Here is a 23759-nt window from a genome sequence, read left to right as displayed (position 1 = left end):
CCCTCTTAAATATAGCCAATGAACTGGCCTCAACTACATTCTGTGGCAGAGAATTCCAGAGATTCACCTGTGTAAAAAATGTTTTTCTCATCTCAGTCCTAAAAGATTTCCCCTTTATCCTTAAACTGTGACCCCTTGTTCTGGACTTCGCCAACATCGGGAACAATCTTCTTGCATCTAGCCTGTCCAACCACTTAAGAATTTTGTAAGTTTCTATAAGATCCCCTCTTCTAAATTCTAGCGAGTACAAGCCGAGTCTATCAAGTCTTTCTTCATATGAATGTCCTGACATCCCAGGAATCAGTCTGGTGAACCTTCTCTGTACTCCCTCTATGGCAAGAATGTCCTTCCTCAGATTAGGAGGATGGAATGGAATGAAAAGATTTTTAGAAGTGGAATGCATAAAAATGATTTAAAGGGACAATTAAATACTGAATAAGAACAAGAACAGCCATGAAGGTATACAAGAACAAATTCAGTTCTAGCAAAAATGTTCTCTGTATCTTTCATTGCACCAGTTGTAACTGTATTCTTTGTTTCTAAACAAGTTGTGTATTTCCTAATTATTCAAAAATCTATTTTGGAGTTTTGATCTCACCCCGTTAAGTTTTCTCAACTTCATTTAGAGTGCATTCACAAAAGTTGCACAGCATTTACAACTAAATAATATCAAATCTTGAACAATTATAGTATTACGAGAAGCTAAACATATTTTGAACAAAGGCAACATATATTCACATCCCAATTTAAATGTTAACAGGAAGCATTGGATTGAGATGTTGTGGCAATGTAAATTGAGTTGTATCAAGAATCTTCTTTGAAAATGTACTGTTTCCTCGTTCCTTCCTTCCCGATTCCTGCACCTCAATCCCCATCCCTAACGGCTTGGCCCAGCAGAAAAAAAAACTGCCTTAGACTTATTAGATTTGGCACATTAAGAATGAAACCCAGTATTTTCTGACCTAACCTCCCGTATTCAGAAATAAATCTGTCCACCATGGCCCTGAAAATACCCAGTATTTCCCTACCCTACTTGCTGGCTAGGCTAGGCTAGGCATAAGGCAGAAGGATTGGAACTGAAATATGTTCAGGCAGTCTGAAAAAGGGTTCTGACCCGAAATGTCACCCATTCCTTTCTCCAGAGATGCTGCCTGGCCCGCTGAGTTAACCCAGCACTTTGAGTCTATGTTCAGACTCTAGGTTCTTGAACTTGTATATTTTTAGGATTTGGATTGGTATATTTTAGGTTGTCTTATGGGATCTTGCAGCCTGAAATTGGGGGGAAAAAATATGAGGTTAGAGCAGGGAAACAGTTTACAGTTTTGTTCATTGTCAAGTGTACAGATGTACTGTGAACAGCTTTTGTTGTGTGCTTTCCAGTCAGCAGGAAGACAATACATGGTTACAATCAGACCATTTACACTATGTAGATACATGACAAGCAATGTGTAGGAAGGAACTGCAGATGCAGGTTTACACTGAAGATAGACACAAAATGCTGGACTAACTTATTCGGTCTGACTACACTACATTTTTTGTCTAGTTAAATGTAGTGTTGGTGTTTTTTAATACTGGTTTTAAATGTGTATATGTGGGGGGCGGGGGGGGGGGGGGGGGGCAGGGGGAAACTGTTTAAAATCTCTTCCCTGTCCGGGAGACCCGACCTTTTCCCGGTCGGGTCTCCGTTGTCGTTGGGGCCTAGCACCGTGGAGCGACCTCCAACCTGAACGACCCGGGGGCTCGGGAGACTGCGGAGCTGCGGACTACTCACCATCGTGGGGCTGGCTGGCCTCGGAGCGTGGGGAGCGGTGGTGACTCGCTGCTGCGACTCGACTCCTGGGGCTCGGAGGCTCCAGCAACGCAGCCGCAGGTCCGGTGGACTGGGACATCGGGAGCTCGCGGGTCCGGGGGGAGAGAGAGACCGCTTCCCGGAGCTCCCGCAACGCGACTTCTCCAGCCCGTGTCGCGGGGTTGGAACGACCTGGAGCGGGGTCATACATCACCCGGCACGGCTTCATGGCCGTGGGACATTCCAGCGCCCGCCGGGGGCTCCAACTTCGAGACTCCTAGACCGGGAGCGGGGCCGTAAATCGCCCGGCACGGCCTAAAATGGCCGTGGGACTTATCATCGCCCGCCTGGGGCTTCGACATCGGGAGGGTCATGGAGAACAGGGGAGAGAAAAGACTTTGCCTTCCATCACAGTGGGTCCACTGTGATGGATGTTTTTGTGAACTAAATTGTGTGTATGTCTAGGAATTGTCTTTGTTTGTATGGCTGTGGAAACAGAATTTCGTTTGAGCCTCACTGAGGCGCAAATGACAATAAATTGTATTGTATTGTATTGTATGTAAGAAAGATCTCAACCCAAAACGTCACCCATTCCTTCTATCCAGTGATGCTGCCTGTTCCGTTGAGTTACTTCAGCATTTTGTGTCTGTCTAAATGAAAAGGGAATAATGTTTAGTGCAAGGTAAAGCCAGTAAAGTCCGATCAAGGATAGTTCAAGGGTCACCAAAGAGGTAGATAGTAGTTCAGCACTGCTCTCCGGTTGTGGTAGGATGATTCAGTTGCCTGATAACAGCTGGGAAGAAACTGTCCCTGAATCTGCAGGTACGCGTTTTCACACTTCTATACCTTTTGCCTGATGGGAGAGGGGGAAAAGAGGGAATGGCCATTGTCCTTGATTATGTTGCTGGCCTTGTTGAGTCACCATGAGGGATAAATGGAGTCAATAGAAGGGGAGGTTGGTTTGTGTGATGGTCTTGGCGTCGTCCACAATTAGCTGCAATTTCTTGTGGTATTGGATGGAGCTGTTCCCAAACCAAGTTGTGATGCATCCTGATAAAATCCTGAAGACTGTGGAGGCCAAGTCAGTGGATATTTTATAGGCAGAGATAGATAGATTCTTGATTAGTACAGGTGCCAGAGGTTATGGGGAGAAGGCAGGAGAATGGGGTTAGGAGGGAGAGATAGATCAGCCATGATTGAATGGCCGTGTAGACTTAGCCTAATTCTACCGAATGGCCTAATTCTCCTATCACTTATGACACTTAACATTGCCTTTTGCAAGAGGATTAATGGAACATCTGATTAAGTTGTAATTAATGTTTAGGGTATCTGATCATCTGTTTTTCAATCTTTGAGATCTGAACAAGTAAACATACCAGGACATCTGCCAATCTTTATACCCTTGTCTGAGAACTGTTTTTGCAAATGTTATGGAAGCAAGAAGTGTTATAGCAACCGTTTCTCGAATGTTACCATTCAAGGATTATGCGAACATTTAACTTTTTTTGATAGCTGGGACGATTATAACATCTCCTGTGGTTCAATGTATAGAATGTTTTATGGACGATTTGTAATCAATTGTCTTAACATTCGCAATGCATTAATTTGTGCAGTTTCTCTTCATTCTTTTACTTTAGCCCTATTAAGGAGGTGGAGAGAGGGGCGGAGAGGGGTAGCGGGGGAGGGGGAGGGAGAGAACACAAACGCACTTCAGGGCAGCTTTAAGGTGAAGGGGAAGATTTGGTAGGAACCTGAGGGGTTACTTTTTTACACAAAGGGTGGTGGGTGAATCGAATGAGCTGCTGGAGGAGGTAGTTGAGGGAGGTACTATTGCAACATTTAAGAAACATTTTACACAGGTACATGGATAGGTGTAGAGTGATATGGGCCAAACGCAGGCAGGTTGGACTGATGTAGATGGGACATGTTGGTCGGTATGGACAAGTTAGGCCGAAGGGCCTGTTTCCATGCTCTGAGTCTATACAGTAAATGTAGTAGAATTTTGATGAGGTGGTGGAAAAATACAAGTTTGACTAATTCTTGCACAATAGGGTTAGTACAAAGGGAGGGACATGCTGTAATCAATTGTGGCAGCACTGGTTGTGGTGCAGGAATTTTAGCTTTAACAGTCAATGTATCACTGAGTCATTTACTGAGTAAGCACGGCTCTGCCTCGTTGGGGTGATGATCCTGGGGTTGGGGTGATGATCCTGGGGTTGGGGTGATGATCCTGGGGTTGGGGTGATGATCCTGGGCAACCCCACTTATCTCATGTACAAAGTTCCAGTCTCACCAAATTGGCAAAACACAAGCAAAGCATCACAGACACTTCAGCTCAAATCACCACCAGATGCTGGAATTGAAACAATGGTATGTTGATCAGCATTTGTAAAGAAGTCTCGTCTGTAAGTGGATACCATAAATGGATAGATAAAGGATGAGTACTCGATGTCAAAAATTAAACAGGAGGAATACAAAAATAAAAAAATGCTGGAAATCTGAAGTAAAAACAGAGGGCTAAAAATACTCGGAGGAGGGGAGGAGAACTTCTTCAAAGTAGGCATACCTTGAGGAGGTGCTGCACCCGCTGAGTTTCCCCAGCAATTTTGTGTACCTTGGGCTAAAAATACTCAGCAGGTCCATAAGAAAGATTATTAACCTGAAATATTAACCCTCTTGCTACAGATGATGCCAGACCCATGTCTTTCACAGCATTTTCTGTTTTCATTTCTGATTCAGTATCTTCAGTTTATTTGCTTTACAATTAAATGAAAGTCTTTAATGTGATTCATTGTTTAAGGCAGTTTGAAAATCCATGAATATTTTCCATTGCCCTGTACAATCTTTCTAGTACTTTATAAAATAGTTTATTAAAGTTAAATATACCTTACATTTCATAGTATTGCGTAGGTTTAGTTGCTTGTATTTTCAAAGTCTATTGATTTATACAAATCACAATGAAAGAATAAACATTGAAATATAACTGTGAGGCGGTTGTCTTCAATATGTTGGCAGGTCAGTCTCTTCAGCCAAATGCCTTCAAAATATTTTGGATTGAACACTTGACATTCTTTTATGTGGCATTCTTTTATGTGGCAATTTTGGAGGATGAGCAGATGAGGATTGTGCCACATACTTGGAAGTGGTTACCATTGTGTGGTAATTTTAATTATATGGCCTAGGATGACAATTGTAGTTTATTACCTTGAGACATGTTATGCAATATTTGGGTATTCTACAAATGTAAAGAAAGGCAAATTTACTCTGGAGAGAAGGAATGAGTAACATTTTGGGTCAAGACACTTCAGACCAGTCTGAAGAAGGTCTTGACATGAAACATCTCCCATTCGTTCTCTCCAGAGATGCTGCCTGCCTATCTTCGGCTTAAACCAGCATTGCAGTTCCTTCCTGTAAACAAGAGCCAGAGTCAGTGTGTGATTTAAACACATCTTTAATAAGCACTTAGCAGCGATGAGGACAACAGGTTATGCTGGGAACGGGTGTTAGTATAAGTGTTATAGAGGGGTGGAGTTAGTGATGCTGGCTTGTGTGTGATTGACTCACATGCATCATCAATCTACACTTCCTACACAAATACCAATTACTGATGCTTTGCATTGAGAAAAGTTGGAACCACCATTATAATCGGATACGCCACCTGGTGCCTTATGCTGGCGTGTTTTATGTAAGGTGCTGCCTAAGCTTAAAGGCTGGCCCTGGCTCAAAGACACCACCAGAGCCCTAAGAGTACAGAAAATCAGAACGGAAATATACATCTGATGCTTCAAATTTCCTTTGAACTTCTGAGAAACAATCTTCTCAAATACCAGGAAGCAGTAAAGTCTGTGAGAACACAATACTTTTCCACCCTTATTTCCAAAAACACCCATAACTCCAAGGTCCTTTTTAGTATCATTACCTCTATTATATGCCCTGCCCCCGATACCAGCTTAGCTGGGTCCCCTGCTAAGTGCAAAGAATTTACTACATTTTTCACGAGCCAAGTTAAAAACATCAGAACAAATATTTCCCCTCCCATCTGTGACCTGGCTGTCTCATTGGTCTGTTCTTCAAAATTAGACTGTTTCCAACCCGTTACTCTACCCTCCCTTGTAAAGCTGATCACCGCCATGAAACCTACCACCTGCCCCCTCGACGTTGTCCTCTCTGTTCTTCTGAAGGATGTCATTGCAATAGCCGGTCCCAGCATCCTCGCCATCTTCAACAGTTCTCTGGCCACTGGCACTGTTCCTACCTGCTTCAAGCACACAGTGGTCCAGGCACTCCTGAAAAAACCTAACCTAGACGCCACCTTGCCTAGCAACTACAGACCTATTTCTAAACTGCCTTTCCTTTCAAAAGTCCTTGAAAAGGTAATTTTAAGTCAACTTATGCCTTACCTTCACCAAAATACCATCCTGGAAACTTTCCAATCAGGTTTCAGGGTTCCACAAGGCTTCATCCTTGGCCCCATTCTCTTCTCCCGTGTATATGCTCCCCTTAGGCCAAGTCATTCCAAGGCACGGCATTTCCTTCCACTGCTATGCACAACTCTATCTCCACCTGAAACCTAACAACCGATCAAATCTACTTAACCTTATCCACTGCCTCGAGGATATAAAGTGCTGGATGGCCAATAACTTCCTCCAACTAAACAAGAGTAAGTCTGAGGTCATCCTACTCGGCCCCTGGGACTCCATCAAAACGATAGCAGGCAGCCTTGGAAGCCTTACCCTATTACTCAAACCTCACGTCAAAAACCTTGGAGTGATATTTGACTCTGCGTTGAAATTTGACAAACAAGTCAATGTTGTGGTAAAAGCCAGCTTCCAGCTTCGGACGATAGCTAAAATAAACCTTTCCTCCAATTTGACGACCTCGAAAAGATCATCCACTCATTTATCTCCTGCCGTTTTGATTACTGCAACTCCCTTTACACTGGCATCAGCCAATCATCCCTGTCCCGCCTGCAACTGGTTCAAAACGCAGCAGTGAGACTCCTGATGGGCACCCGAAAAAGGGACCACATCACCCCGATTCTGGCCTCTCTCCACTGGCTCCCTGTGCGGTTCCGGATCAACTTCAAGCTCCTTCTTTATGTTTACAAAGCCTTAACGGGCTTGCCCCCACTTACATCAAAAGTCTGCTAACCCACCATACCACCTCCAGGTCCCTCTGATCAGCCGACTTGGGGTTACTGACCATCCTGCAGTCTAGGCATGAGCTCAGAGCTTCTCCACCTGATTAATTTTACTGACGAGGTAAAATATATAAAATGAACTGCAATGCAGGCAGGTAGGCTTGGTAATTCTACTCTGTATGTTGATTTTCACATCTATCAGCATCTTTTTATTTTGCTACTTGTGTTTCCATTATCTGGTTTATTTTTAGTGCACTTATTGTCTATTGTAAAGGTGCATGGTCTACATCTTTAAGGGCCAGTCCCATTTGCGCGACATAATTTACGCGTCGTGACGCGCATGTGTTGCGCGCATGATGCGCATTACGCGTGCGTGGTGCGTAGGCAGTGACGCGCAGTCGCACGCGCCGCCCCAAGATTTTGGGATGTACAAAATCTTTGTGCGCCATCTGCGTGACGCGCAAATGAGGCCCAAGTGGGACAGGCCCTTTGCTACTCCCTTATTTTCTAAGAAATTTATTTTTAGATTGGGGCAGGCTCCCCAATATATTTAGCTTTTCCAAATGAGTTAATTTCCTAATATTGTCATACATGCAAATTTTATTTGACTTTCTATAGTGTTTGTTTTCTTTTATATTGACTGTTGAACCGTAGACCGTTTGAACAAACCCAACTTTTTAATTCCATTCTTTTAGGTTAAACTTAATAGTTGTTTATGAAATTTAGCTTCATTGGCCTGTGATGGTATGTTTAGTAACTTAGAATGTAGAAACAAATAACTGTGGATGCTGGTTTATACCAAAGATAGATGCAATTGTTGGAGTAATTCAGTGGGTCAGGCAGCATCTCTGGAGAAAATGGATGGGTTATGTTTTGGGTCAGGACCCTTGTTAGACTCAAATCGTGACTTTATGAAGAACTGTTCCAACCCAAAACACCACCCATCATTTTTTGCCTGGGCTGCTGAGTTACTCCAGTACTTTGTGTCCGTCTTTCTATGTGTAGTAACCTGTTAATCCATTTTCCTTCTTCCTCATTTAGATTCATTTATTCATTCTTCTTCTTCTACTTCTTTTTCTTCTTCTTCTTCCTCTTCTTCTTCAGATAATACCCAGGATGCTCTTGTACATATTGACAATGTTTTAATTTGGTGTCCTGTGAGAGGATTGGGACACTTTCCCTGGTATAGGACCTCCAAGCACTATTATGAGAAATGTTATTGGCATCTGATTTAACAGCATTTGAAGCCAAGACTCTTTCTAATCTATTTTTTTAATCACCTCCAACAAAATGATGGTAGTTGGGTTCAATGTCTGTTGGTGATCTTTTTTTGCCTTATCATGCTTCTCTGTAAATACCTTTTATTGTTCTGGCTTGGATATTTGGTTCAAGCAGAATAATTGGACCACCTGTGCTCTCTCTTTGCAGATACACTAGAAATCTTGTTGATGAAGGAAATGGAAAGTTTAATTTGATGATACTGTGCTGGGGTGAAGGCCATGGCAGGTGAGGCATTCATCCAAGGATTTCCTTGTATCAATATTTCAACAGATATGTTTACTCTGTGCTTATAGTTTGCAATTTTAGGTTGACAAAATAAAAACTCTGCTTCCAAAAAACTTATCACTAATCTTGACATCACAAATGAAGATAGATTTTAATAGATTAGTTGAAGTTATAAATATATCATCTGAATGCTAGATTTAAAATATAATTACAATGCTCAGCAAAATTGTACATTGCTCCGTTAAATGCCATTTCTCTCCTAATATTTGAAATGTGATTCAGTCACAATAAAACCGTGACTTTGGAAAAGTGGCTTGAGTGGTTTGGTTAGCTGGTGGTCTGCCTTCGTCCCTCAAAAAGATGTACAAATATGGGTCTTGCATTGTTATTTCTTTCCTATCTTTTCAAATCATGTGAACATATGAGCGAGGAGCAGGAGTTGGACATTAGTGTTTGGGTATGCTCCACCATTTAATATGATGTGATAATAGCCTTCAGTTTGCATTTCTGCCAGTTGTATTAAAGATGCACCCACATTTTGGATATTAATATATTCAACATCCATTGAGGACCAGATTCCAAAAAAGTCAAACTCCTCTTAGGGGGAAAAAAGCCCTTATCTGTCTAAAATTGGTGACGTTTTTTAAACACTGATGCCCTGTTCTCGATTTCCCAAGTAGGAAGCATCCTGGCAACATACTTCATAATGTTTTGATAGTGATGTGCATGGATTTGAAGAATTGTAGGCATTTTACTGTTGGTATTAATATGCTAAATTATATATTACCACATGATCAATCATTGTTACGTGATTAAGATGCAACCTTAAGGACCGTCCCTTCCCATATTCCCTAATTAGCAGATAATTCGCTTACTCTAGTTTAGTTTCATTTTAATGTTATTATTATTATTGCGTGTACTGAGGGCTTCAAACTTCTGTACATGTTGCCTGGTGAAAGAGGGGAGAAGAGGGAGTGACTGGGGTGAGACTGGTTATTGATTATACTGGATGCCTTGCAGTGGCAGCATGAACTGTACATGGAGTCAATGGACGGGAGGTGGTTAGTGTGAAGGACTGGACTGCGTCCACAACTCTACAATTTCTTGTGGTTTGGAGCTATTCCCAAACCATGCTGTAATGCATCTCAATAAAATGCTTTCGACACCATCAATGTATGCCAAGGTATTTGTGTCGCTTCACTTCCTGAAGTCGATCACAATCTCCTTTGCCTTGCTGATGTTGTGGGAAATGTTGTTGTCTTGGCACCAAGTTTCGAAGTTCTCAACTCCTTTCTATACTCTGTCTCATCATTATTTGATATCTGGACCATAATGGTGGTGTTGTCTGTGAATTTGATGCCTGAAGAAGGGTCTTGACCCGAAACCCCACCCTTCCTTCTCTCCAGAGATACTGCCTGTCCCGCTGAGTTACAGCAGCATTTTGTGTCTACCAGCATCTGCAGTTCCTTCCTACACAATTTGAAAATGTAGTTGGATTTGTATTTAGCTGCACAGTTGTGGGAGCATAGGGAGTATAGAAAGGGGCTGACAATGCATCACTGTGGGGCACCAGTGTTGAGAACTATCGTAGAAGATGATTTATCGCCCATCTTCATTGATTGGGGTCTGTTGATATTATTCCTTTAATGATATCGAACGTCAATCAAATCCCCTAATTACTTTCTGAATTCTGGTCTAGTTTCCATCATCTCTTTGTGTGATTTAACTGTGGTGTCTAGGTATCCTTCTGCTAAATGACCAATTTTTCAGGTTGCGTTGAATAAAAAATACTGGAGTGACTCAACAGGTCAGACACCAACTCTGGAGGACCTGGGTAGGTGATGTTTCTGGTCGGGATCCTTCTTCGGATGTTACGACCTGTAGCCGCCTATCCATATCCTACAGTGACATGCTGAGTTACTCCAGCACTTTGGAGTCTACACAAGATGCCAGTATCTGCAGTTCTTTGTGTTTACAGGTTCCTGGAACTGTTTGCAATTCCTCAGGTTTTGTCCAAATAGGAGCTTTTCCCGTTTACCAAGGATAGATTGCTGCATTAGAGTTTGTATTCCTAGAATATTGTCCATATTGCGATTTTTAAATTTATTTATTTAAAAAAAAATTATAACATGAATTATTGATTAAATTTATTTCTGTTGCATTTTGTTTATTTAGCTTTTTCCTCAAACTGAAAGATTTTTTAAATTTCATATCTCAAATTTTTTGGTAGTGATTTGTGCATTCTGTACAACCAAACGGCTGTAACATGGGGGTTAACGTTTACCTCTATTCATTACGGCACTGTTTCTAGCATCTTGTCTACTGTAACCAGCATTCTATTAGGCCTTTGGATGATTTTCTGTAGCTAGCCCTAACATTGCAATGATCTATGTTCTTTTAGGACGTTCTTATAGGACGGAGATGAGGAAAAATGTATTTAGTCAGTGGGTGGTGAATCTGTGGAATTCTTTGCCATAGAAGACTGTAGAGGCCAAGTCAATGGATATTTTTTTTATGGCAGAGATAGACAGATAGTTTCTTGATTAGCACAGGTGTCAGAGGTTATGTGGAATAGGCAGGAGAATGGGGTTAGGAGGGAGAGATAGATCAGCCATGTTTGAATGGCGGAGTCGTCTTGATGACCGAATGGCCCAATTCTACTATCACTTATGACCTTGTATACATGGACTCCAGTTTCTTTAGACAAATATTTTCTGCCTTTGTTCTAACTTTGATTTCAAGTGGATGACCACATACACCTACTTTTAATGTTAATGGTTTTGTCCAAAGTATTTTTAATCGTGCTGTAAAACACAACATGTTTTCGAGACTTGACTTTTTTCTTGTCTTTCCACATTATAGCAGTATTCATGATCATGCTGATTCCCATTGCTTCTTAAAAATGCTTCAGGGACAGTTAAAGGAAACTATCTTCAATTGGCCTGGTGATGGAAAAAAAGAACTTACCAAGAACAATGAGACCATCCTTCAAGAAAACCAGTGTACTTACATCTGTGGTAAGTTTTCCATGTTCAAATAAACCAAAGAAGGAAATAGTGATTGAAGATTGCATTTTTAGTTGTTGCTCTATGTCCACCTACTTTCTGTGGTAATCTCTATTCTATCTTTATTTCTTATTTTCCATTCACATATTAAGTGAAATTCCATGTTTTCAAAGAACATTTTGATGCCCTTGAATGTGAGAGATTCCAAATTGTTTTGGAGTTATTGCAATAATTTGTAAAATAAGAAATGTGCATGGCAAGCTCTCAAATATGTTGTTGATTAAGGGATAACTATTGAACAGGATGCTCCCTTTTCCTGTGAAATATACTGTAACAAAAGGGATACTTTCTATGCGCTTGGAGGCAAAGTGGGAGCCTCTGTTTAACAACGCATATCTGACTATCAGCCTAGATTTTGTGCTCAAGATTTGGAGTGCAACTTGAAACGACTCAAAACCATCTGACCTTGGCACGATTTCTGCCCAACTGAACCACAGCTGATAACTTTCCCTCACTAATACCATTTGGAAAGAACAATCTCAATTCACTCCACTGCTTTCATCTTCATTTGAATGGTGGACATCAAATTAACTTGGTACAATGTGTGTGTGTGTGTGACTAGCTCCAATTTGTGGCTCTTAATGGTGCATTTTGTTCAGCCACTTGCCACAGATTAATGAACTGTAGAAAGCTGCTTGCATTTTACGTCTTTAATTTTCTACCTGTATGTAACCTTTGAAATAATTGATTACATAATCTTTAATTTCTTTTTGGTACTGAATGACATTGCCTGTGTCTTGATCCATCCTTGACAATTCAGTCATTTCTTACGTATCTCTTGCAATGGTTTTTTCATCCCTCCTGTAAGAATCTATTATTGGGCTCTTACTCTATTCAACATTGATACCATCAATGCCTTGGTTTGATAGGCTATTTGACTAATGTACTGACACTTCCAGTTAACTAAAGATCAAAGAATGGAGATAGATTGTACCACCTTTTTTTTTAAAGCATGGTACAATGGTGCAGCAGTAGTTGGTGTATTTTAGAATCAGGGATCCACGTTCGATTCTGACTACAGGTGCTGTCAGTAGGGAGTTTGTATGTTCTCCCCGTGACTATGTGGGTTTTCTCCAGCTGCTCGGCTTTCCTCCCACATTCGAAAGATGAGCACGTTTGTAGGTTAATTGGCTTCTGTAAATTGTCTCTAAGAGTGTAGGATAGAACCAGTGTACAGGTGATCGTTGGTTGTCGTGTTCTCGGTGGGCCAAAGGGCCTTTGCACACGGTATCTCTCAACTAAACTATACTATTGTCTTTAAGGTTGCATTTTATTTACCAGCTCCCTTACTTCCATGTCTGAATTATCACCTGCCTTGCTTCGTGCCCTGGGTTCATCAGCTGCTGAAACCCCTGCATTGGGGAATCTACAGACAATGTTATTTCAATACTTTTATCAGGCACTCTAAATTTGAATGTATTCAAATCTCTGCTGCTAATATTCCTCAGTCTTCCAATCACGTTCAACTATTGGCCTTTGTTTTCTTACCTATATGGAAATTACACATGACAATTTTGAGTTTCTCTTTTGTACTTTTATACTTGATTTTCCCTACCCTTAAATGAATGGCTTTAATTTGAATGGTTTTGTCGAAATATTCCATTGGTAACTGAATATTCACTTCATTTTGAAACTTGTTCTCCATAGGAATGGATTATGTAATGTGAATACTAATTGAATGGCATATTCTCTTTAAAGCTCAGACATCAAATATTAAATGTTAGCGCCATAGGTGGCTGCTATTTGTATACATTGTGTTTCCAAGCAAAGAATCTCACTGTGACAAAAACAGGAAAGTAGACTATTACCTGAATGGTGGCCGATTAGGAAAAGGGGAGATGCAACGAGACCTGGGTGTCATGGTACACCAGTCATTGAAAGTAGGCATGCAGGTGCAGCAGGCAGTGAAGAAAGCAAATGGTATGTTAGCATTCATAGCAAAAGGATTTGAGTATAGGAGCAGGGAGGTTCTGCTGCAGTTGTACAGGGTCTTGGTAAGACCACACCTGAAGTATTGCATACAGTTTTGGTCTCCTAATCTGAGGAAAGACATTCTTGCCATAGAGGGAGTACAGAGAAGGTTCACTAGACTGATTCCTGGGATGTCAGGACTTTCATATGAAGAAAGACTGGATAGACTCTGCTTGTACTCACTAGAATTTAGAAGATTGAGCGGGGATCTTGTAGAAACGTACAAAATTCTTAAGGGGTTGAACAGGCTAGATGCAGGAAGATTGTTCTCGATGTTGGGGAAGTCCAGAACAAGGGGTCACAGTTTAAGGATAAGGGGGAAATCTTTTAGGACCGAGATGAGAAAAACATTTTTCACAGAGTGGTGAATCTCTGGAATTCTCTGCCACATAAGGTAGTTGAGGCCAGTTCAGTGGCTATATTTAAGAGTGAGTTAGATGTGGCCCTTGTGGCTAAAGGGATCAGGGGGTATGGAGAGAAGGATACAGGATAGGCAGTACAGGATACTGTGTTGGATGATCAGCCATGATCATATTGAATGGCGGTGCAGGCTCGAAGGGTCAAATGGCCTACTCCTGCAGCTATTTTCTATGTTTCTATGTGCCTAGTCACATGTGACAATAAAGTATTCCTGTTACTAACAACGGTTTTTGTTTTTATGTAGGACAGGTGATTGCAAGGCTTCGTAGAAGCCTGATGTTAAGGCAGATGTTACAAGTGCTTGCCATAACCTTCAGTCTGGGAAAGGAAAAATATTGTCTATTTAATTTATGGTCTTCTCAACTTTGCTTTGGAATTTGTCTTCTGGAATAGTTTTGTATTACTTTTGCCAGTAGTTCAGCATCCATTTTTAAAGTGTATGTTGGCTGCAGTCCCTGATATTATAGATAAGAGTTCAGCTGGAATTATGCTCCCACGAGAGGAGGTAGTATTGTAGTTTGTTTACCCAACCCCCAACCTTTGGAATGCTAACTCTTGTTAATTCACCTTCTGCAGTTTAATACAGGTAGCAATAAAAACTGTTCATGAGTAAGCTTTAAAATTGCAACTATAGATGGGATTGTTCATTTGTTTTATAACTTGGCTTGCGTAGAATGATTGATTTTTTTCATGTATGCTGTTGTGACAGAATTAATACCTGGACAGGTTCCCAAAACTGCTTTGCTTCCTGAAAGGGATGAGGTTTTAACATTGTTTGGAACATTGGTATCAAAATAGACAATAGGTGCAGGAGTAGGCCATTCGGCCCTTCGAGCCAGCCGGGTCCCATTCAATGTGATCATGGCTGATCATCCCCAATCAGTACCCCGTTCCTGCCTTCTCCCCATATCCCCTGACTCTGCTATTTTAAGAGCCCTATCTAGCTCTCTCTTGAAAGCATCCAGCGAACCTGCCTCCACCTGAGGCAGAGAATTCCACAGACTCGCCACTCTCTGTGAGAAAAAATGTTTCCTCGTCTCCATTCTCAAGCGGCCTTTTCACGGGGCGAGTTGACGCAAGATGTCACAAGAGTGAAGAGGTCGTGGTCCAGCACGAGTCTCGCACGATATAACGGGGATAGATAAAGAGTTCCCACGGTACTCGGCATTTATGTTATTTGTGCGAGTGACTTGGCCGTTTCCCGAGCTTTCGCGTTAAATCTTGAATGAACATCGTGACACAAATGATGTAACTTTTTTTTTCACACACTATATATATCCTCCCTTGGTTGAATCGGCTCATTTGGAGACATGCCTATACTAAATAATTTCGAGTACAGGATGTTGGTTTTTTTCATTGACTCGCTGCATGCAGCTGCCCACTATGTGCATCGAAAACGCTTGCTTGAAGGCAGAAGGGAGAGATTAATTAAAAAGAGAATTAAGAGGAAGTCTCACTGGGTGAAGCCCATCTTTCAACGGAGAGCTCAATTTGGACAATATGAGCAACTGCTTAATGTGCTGTGCGAAGAGGATACAAGTGCATTCAAAAACTTTGTCAGAATTTCACCCGAGCTCTTTAATGAGTTAAAGAATAATTTGGGACCTCTGCTGAAGAAGACTGACACTGTAATGAGAAAAGCACTGGAACCAGGGTTGCGCATAGCAATCACCCTCCGCTACTTGGCCTCAGGCGATTCTTATACAAGTCTATACAACTCCAGCTTTTTGTGTCTGTCTTCGGTTTAAACCAGCATGTGCAGGTCACTCCTTACACGGGTCTCTGTACAACATTGATTGGTAGCGTTCCGGACCCCTGGACCCGAGGACTCCGACCTCTATCTCTCAAAGAAGGACATGTGAAAAATTTCTCACGGACCATAAAAATGCATAACCTTTCAGTAAAGTCCCTTTTAAAGTCCCTTTTAAAGATTATAGTTATTTTCTTGAATCTCATTAACATAACTCATGAATAAGTTGATGTCCATATGCGGATGTAAATCTTTATTTTTATTTATTTTTTAAATTCAATCCCACAGAAGATAATTTTTAATCACGTTCTGTCCCCTCTGTCCAGCTTCCGGGTTCACCGTTCGCAGGAGTTCCCACGGTACCCGCAAGAGTTATTACGGATATCGCACTGGCCACTACGTTCATATAATGTTGCAATACTCAACCACAAGTGTACAAGTCAATCTTGGAGAAATTCAAACTTTCTTGAATTTTCTCCCGAGTGACCAAGTTACACGATGACCTGCCGTTAGCGCTACGGTGGTCCACGGTGGTCCACGAATGCCGTACTGTTATCGCACGAGGTTCCCACGATGTTAAACTCTGGTTAACTCTTGCGTCAAGTCGCCCTGTGAAAAGGCCGCTTAAATGGCTTACTCCTTATTCTTAAACTGTGGCCCCTGGTTCTGGACTCCCCCAACATCGGGAACATGTTTCCTGCCTCTAGCGTGTCCAAACCCTTAACAATCTTATATGTTTCAATGAGATCCCCTCCCATCCTTCTAAACTCCAGAGTGTACAAGCCCAGCTGCTCCATTCTCTCAGCATATGACAGTCCCGCCATCCCGGAAATTAACCTTGTAAACCTACGCTGCACTCCTTCAAGAGCAAGAATGTCCTTCCTCAAAGTAGGGGACCAAAACTGCACACTAGACTCCAGGTGTGGTCTCACTAGGGCTCTGTACAACTGCAGAAGGACCTCTTTGCTCCTATATTGGATTCCTCTTGTTATAAAGGCCAACATGCCATTCGCTTTCTTCAATGCCTGCTGTACCTGTATGCTTACTTTCATAGACTGATTTACAAGGACCCCCAGATCCCGTTGTACTTCCCCTTTTCCCAACTTGACGCCATTTAGATAGTAATCTGCCCTCCTGTTTTTGCTACCAAAATGGATAACCTCACATTTATCCGCATTAAACTTCATCTGCCATGCATCTGCCAACTCCCCCAACCTGTCCAAGTCATCCTGCATTCTCATAGCATCCTCCTCACAGTTCACACTGCCACCCAGCTTTGTGTCATCTGCAAATTTGCTAATGTTACTTTGAATCCCTTCATCCAAATCTTTGATGTATATTGTAAATAGCTGCGGTCCCAGCACCGAGCCTTGCGGTACCCCACTAGTCACTGCCTGCCATTCTGGAAGGGACCCGTTAATCCCTACACTTTGTAGACTGGTGGAGATGGACTATAACCAACACCAGCACTTTATCACTTCCTAGCTTCCCTGACAATAAGCGAGTTCGGTATTACAACTGCGCATGACCAGGTCATTGGTCATTCGGGATAAACATTCTCGCCAACTGAGCTACTGTGTGTGTACGGACTTGCGCATTCATTTCAATGAGATTTATAAATAAATGTATCCATCAAATATGTCAGCAGTCGGCCACAGCTGCACAAATCCACAATTGTATCTATTTAAATTATTGACTCAATACAGCACCAGCCTTAAATGCAAGAATGCCTGCAACGAACCTGTCAATTATCAAATCCTTGGCATTGGCTTAAGTCACAGCCATTCAAATTCAATATTGATTTACATGAATTACAAGTTGTGTGGTCAACCAATTTGAGACAGTCCTTGCTGTCATGACGATGAGTCATGATGATGATATGCAAATATCATGACCTTTGTATCAGCTGATTTGGAGGTCAGATCGCATGTGCACTGTGTAAGCCGAGGCAGGAGGCCATGGCTGGGTGAGATAATAAACATGGAGATCAAGGAATGTAACCTCTGAATATTGTGTCAGTATCATTATTATTCCACATCTGAGGCCAAGATGTGACATTGGCGATGAGGATATTTTGGTGATTTTGGATTCTGAATCCGTGGCTTAGAGATGGAATTTTTTTTTTTAATGGCAGTCGCTGGAGCTGATTTCTTAGCACTTCGGAGTTCCACAATTTGGTCCGACGGGTGATGCGAGTACCGTCAGCATGAAGTGGAATGCTTGGTTGGAGGAATTTGAGGCTTACACCGACAGTTGAGGGCTCTTTCTTGAGCAGAGTACGCTGGGGCATAAAGCGCAGTGGAGAGCGTTACTTTTTTTCTCCGTAGGGCCAGCAGTTCGAGAAATGTTTAAAACACTCCCTGATACTGGAATGAAGGAAGACTATAAGAAAGCCGTTGATGCTTTGAACAGTCATTATGTGGTGGTGCCGAATGCTACATTTCAACGCCATTTATTCCAAGTCAAGTCAAGTTTATTTGTCACATACACATACGAGATTTGCAGTGAAATAAAAAGTGGCAATGCTCACGGATTGTGCAAAAAACAAAACAAACAAACAAACAGGATGGAACAGAATCACATATTACATATTTGTGGGAGGAAAGAAAAAGGAAAAAAATAGCAATTAAAAAAAAAAAAAACAGTAAAATGGTACAGTAAAGTTAGTCCCTGGTGAGATAGGAGTTTACAGTCCTAATGGCCTCTGGGAAGAAACCCCTTCTCATCCTCTCTGTTCTCACAGCATGGGAACAGAGGCGTTTGCTTGACCGTAGCAGCTGGAACAGTCCGTTGCAGGGGTGGAAGGGGTCTCCCATGATCTTGTTGGCTCTTCTGATGTAAGGAGTTGCACCTTCTGATGTAAAGTTCCTGCAGAGGGGCGAGTGAAGTTCCCATAGTGCGTTCGGCCGAACGCACTACTCTCTGCAGAGCCGCCTTGTCCTGGGCGGAGCTGTTCCCAAACCGTAAAACAATGCAGGAAGAGGGCGAGAATCTTGCTCAATTTGTGATGAGACTCAGACAGGTGTCTGTAAGATGCAAATATGTGGCTGCTGATGTGGAGAACCAGATATTGGATCAGGTTGTCCAGCATTGCAGATCAGACCAGCTCAAGAGAAGGCTGCTAGAAAAAGGGGGTAAACATTAATGATGCTTTGTCGATTGTAGCAGCACTGGAAGCTGTCGAGGGACAATTTCACGGCATGAAATTGAAAGATTCCAAGACTGGGCAAGTTAACCAGCTGTCCTACAAGAAGCATGCCTGAATATGAGATCGAGTGTTACAGGTGTGGCAACAAGGGTCACATAGGGAAAGATGCATGTTGTCCAGCAAAAGGTAGAACATAGAAAATGTGGAGATACTAAACTCGCTTATTGAGGCATGAGTACTTAAAACGCAGGAGATGCTGATGCCCAGTTGATTCATTCTCACGAACCTCGAGTTAAAGTGTGGGGGCTTTTGGAAATTAACCAACAGGACTAGCAAATTGGACTGCAAATTAACTTTAATTGGATCACTATGTGTCTACAAGTCATGCAATTTTTTTTTGAGTCTTTGCACTTGAACTCCTTAACTCTATTTGCTGTTCAACAAGAATGCTTCTGTAAAATATTTAAGCAGGGTTGACATTTTGAGTCCTTTATCAGAACGCTGCAGCCTCTTGTGTCTCCAGCTGCTTGCTGCTTGAAACTTCCAATCCAGCCATGAAACAAAGGGGATAGGAACATTGTATTTGAGAGAGGTTAATGTATACTTGGTTCAAAAGAAACAGACCAGTACCACACAGGAGCAGGTCCTTCGGCCCACAATGTCCGTGCTGAACGTGGCTCCAAGTTAAACTAATCTCCTCTGCTGGTACATGGTCCATATAGCTCAATTCCCTGCATATCCATGTGCTGATTATAAGCCTCACAAATGACACTACTGTATCCAGTTCCACCATCACCTCTGGCAGTTTGTTTCAGGCATCCACCACTCTTCTGTGTGAAAATAAAACTGCCCCACGCATCTCCCTTAACTTTTTTCCTCTCACCTTAACGCCATGTCCTCTCGTCTGACATTTCCACCCTGGGAAAAGGTTCTACCTGTCTACCCTACCTTTGTCTCTATACTTTTATATACTTCAATCATGTTTCCATCAACTCCTGACACTCGAGAGAAAACAGTCCAATCCACAAAAAATTAGGTATATTTTGCTATTGTTTCAGTTAGTGAGCCTATTTGATTATTTATTATCTTAATTTTTTTCAAGTAATACTCATAAACAAATGTACTATGCAGATATTTGTTTTTTTGCTCAGCTTGGGATTCTTTAGAAAATCATATCTTGAGTTTTACTATAAAGTATAAAGGCTCTACGATATCATTCTAGGGCCTGAAAATAAATTCAATGTATGTTTGTTTCTGGATCTGGAGTAAATTGTGTGATTTTCATCAGTAATGCATGTGATCAAATACTTTATTTTACAAATAGATTCAATCGGGGTACACAGAGTTGAAAATGTGAGTCACACAGAGGTGGCCGTCAGCCTTCACTTGTATATTCCTCCCTTTGATTCTTGCCACTGCATTGATGAAAGAAGTGGACATAAAAAGAAAGTGATAGTTACTTTCACAAGCAAATATGGAGAGAAAGTTCCTCTTGTGAGTACAACTATTGTGTTTTCTCGTTTAATTTTGCAAAAGGTGCGTAGTGTACAATGGAAACTTGAGTAGTATTTCCTGTCCGTTTGTACAAGTAATACTGATATAAAGCAAAATCTGACTTTAAAACCAAAAGTTTGGATGTAATTTTACCCCGTGGAATTCCATCACAAGAGCATGTTTGTAATGGTTCTACTCCTAAAATAAGGATTGTACATTAAAATTCCTTCATTAATACAAACTAAAAAATGTGTAAAATTTAAGAGCAGTATTTTAGATTTGGGATGAGAGTTCATTTTGTGTTAAATCTCTCACACATACTTCTAAGTACTGTATACTTTGAAAAATGTGCAACTTCAATTGTGTTTTCATTGTTAATCTAACCCTTTTTTTTTTTTAAAGCAATCGTTTTAATTGGCTTTAGATTTTGTTTGTATTGAAGGTTTTATATGGGACATGCTTGATAATTGTGGTTAGAAATGATGTTGGATTTGGTGTGCAGGGAAAGAAACATCAAAACTTCATTCACTGGGAATTTAGCAAGTTGATTTTCTTCATTTGTTTTTGTGAATAATGCTGTAAAAAATCCCCAAACATTCCCCAAACACAACTATGTTACCCAGTAGTAGTCTGGAGCAGGAAATAAAAAATGGAGCAATCTTCTTGCAATTGTATTTTCCTCCATAAATTTAGATCCTTTTCAATGCCAGATCCAGCTACTTTCAGTTAAAAAAATGAATGATGTAATTTAATTGTTAGGAAATACACTGTTGCATAATCTTGGCACATCTGATTTCTGTGGGAGAGCATATTTCACTCTGCTTGAATTGATTTGTGGAGCTGTAGGGCCAGAAGAGGAAAGTGACTCTTGTTTTTGTAGATACAGGTGCACAACCTTTTATCCGAAAGCCTTGGGACCAGACACTTTTCGTAATTCGGAATTTGTCGGCCTTCGGAATGGAAATTTGTTAGCGTAGATTTTAATGGCTGGCTCAGTGGTAGAGTGCTCGGCTCATATCCGCAAGGTCGCGAGTTTGCGCCTTGATCCCGGCAGTTCCTCGGTCGCGAGTTTGAGTCTTCAATGTAGTTTTTTCTTGCAGAATAAATGTCTGTATGAAATGCAGTGTGTTGAATGAATTCCTGAATTTGTAAATGTGACCGCAGCATTGAATCACCTCTCGCACTCATGTCACCCTAGCGGGGCTACATGCCCTTAGGCGGCCTAAGGCGACATTTTCACACTCTTATATCCGTGTGCAGCAGAGGCGACGTGCGTTTGGCGCCAAACGTGAGCTTTGGCGTGCCATGTTTAGCGCCAAACGTGAGCTTTGGTGTGCAGACGACATCCTGGAAAAAAATGTCTGGTTTCTTCCAGGTAGGCGATTTACCCTCCCGGGCAATATACCCTCCACTTCTCTTTTATGAAGGGGATTTAGTTCCCCTTTCTTCCAGGACCGACCGGAGGTTCCGCTGTCACCTCTGCGGGCCACCTCGGTGAACGCTCACTCAACTTTGTCTTGGGATTCCTACTCTCCCGCGCAATGTACCCTCACCTTCTCTTTTATGAATGGGGATTTAGTTCCCCTTTCTTCGAGGACCGACCGGAGGTTCCGCTGTCACCTCTGCGGGCCGCCCTCGGTGAACGTCCTGTCTCCCTGTCCCTGGGATAGTAGGGGGCGATCAAACAACACAATACCCCCCTCCCCCTCCAACTCCAGAGGAATCCGCTCCCCGATGGGCCGCTACGGCGACAAGTGGCAGTTCGCCCACAGCCCGAGCTGCGCGACCCCAAGAACAAGACGTACCTTGCACACCATCAGCTTCTGCCCCTACGGGGAGCGTGTTCCTCTGGAGCTGGAGCGGGGCTGGGCTGGAGTTGCTGATCTGGGATCTCCGTGCTTGCAGTGGGCCTGGGGGTCGGTGTCCCGATGAGAGGGCGCAGCTCGGGTTGTGGGCCAACTGCCACTTGTCGCCGTAGCGGCCCATCAGGGAGCGGCTTCTGGTGGTCCTGACGTCTTCGGCCAGTTTGCAATTTTCCTCTGGAGTTGGAACGGGGCTGGGCTGCTGCTGGCTGTGGGTCTCTGGGATCTCCGTGCTTGCAGTGGGCCTGGGGGTCGGTGTCCCGTTGGTCCTGACGTCTCCGGTGACTGGCACTGACCTGCTGGCATTGCTGACGTGAAGACAGTGCAAAGCCCCCGCGCCGGTGCAATGGGCGGGGAGCTGGAGAGGGGAGGGAAGGGGTCACACACATGGCCGGGAAGCAGAGGGGTGTAGGTGGGGTGAAACTGAAGGGAGCGACAATCTGCTGCTGCCTGCCCGCTGAGTTAAAAAGTTCCCACGCAAGACTCACGATACACTGTGTATCGTGAGTCTACCGTGGTAACTTTTTAACTCAGCGGGCAGGCAGCAGCATATTGTCAATTATTAACCCTCCCGCGCAATATACCCTCACCTTCTCTTTTATGAATGGGGATTTAGTTCCCCTTTCTTCGAGGACCGACCGGAGGTTCCGCTGTCACCTCTGCGGGCCGCCCTCGGTGAACGTTTTCAAGGACCTTTCTTCAAGGACCGAAAAAATGTCCGCTATTCGGAGGTTTTCGTTATTTGGATCTTCGGATAAAAGGTTGTGCACCTGTAGTACTAAAATTGTTGCCAATTCTCTATTTTAAAACAAATTGATTTATACCAGAAGTTCCAGTTTTCTTTTTAAAGGTTGAGGAAGGAGGAAAAATACAACTATACCCTACCATAGAAACATAGAAAATAGGTGCAGGAGTAGGCCATTCGGCCCTTTGAGCCTGCACCGCCATTCAATATGATCATGGCTGATCATCCAACTCAGTATCCTGTAACTGCTTTCTCTCCATGCCCCCTGATCCCTTTAGCCACAAGGGCCACATCTAACTCGCTTTATATGAATTTGAAATTTTAATGTTTTATTCCAGCATCTGCAGTTCCCGGTGTTAATCTAGTTGTTTTTCCCTGTTATTTATCAACCTGGACAAGAATGCTGTGTTGCTACTTGAAATATGCCAAACACTGAGATCCCTGGGACAACATACAGCAAGCAGTTCATATCTTGAATGAGCTGCCAGATAAACGGATACAGTTATAATATTTAAAGGACATTGGACGGATATAGAAACATAGAAAAATAGGTGCAAGAGTAGGCCATTCGTCCCTTCGAGATAACACTACCATTCAATATGATCATCTAAAATCAATACCCCGTTTATTAATGGGCAGTGCATATTAAGATTATAATTTATTGGTAGGACATCTCTTCCCAACAAACAGAATGGATAACAATGGAGAAAGAGGATTGTTCTCCTTGTAATATAGGAGCGATCCTCTTCTCCCCTATAAAACTGAACAACACAATATATAAGAATAACCCAATTATCCATAATACAATAAGAATTTGGAAACAAATAAAATTAACTTTAAAATTAAGAAACTATCAGTGTTAATGCCAA

General features: G+C 42.2%; 1 protein-coding gene across 1 annotated transcript in view; it reads left to right on the top strand.

Moving 5' to 3' along the window:
• cdo1 (cysteine dioxygenase type 1) overlaps nt 1-23759 on the top strand; it is a 31651-nt gene that overhangs the window by 3835 nt on the left and 4057 nt on the right. Inside the window, exons 2-4 of the mRNA XM_033017456.1 lie at nt 8358-8435; nt 11298-11452; nt 20114-20283. Coding sequence (XP_032873347.1) covers nt 8358-8435; nt 11298-11452; nt 20114-20283 — 403 coding nt within the window. The remainder of the gene's footprint in view (nt 1-8357; nt 8436-11297; nt 11453-20113; nt 20284-23759) is intronic.

Source organism: Amblyraja radiata, chromosome 3 (genome assembly GCF_010909765.2).
Source record: "Amblyraja radiata isolate CabotCenter1 chromosome 3, sAmbRad1.1.pri, whole genome shotgun sequence".
Lineage (NCBI taxonomy): Eukaryota > Metazoa > Chordata > Chondrichthyes > Rajiformes > Rajidae > Amblyraja > Amblyraja radiata.
The sequence above is the reverse complement of the archived record's forward strand: the minus strand, read 5'-3'. Positions and strand labels throughout refer to the sequence as shown.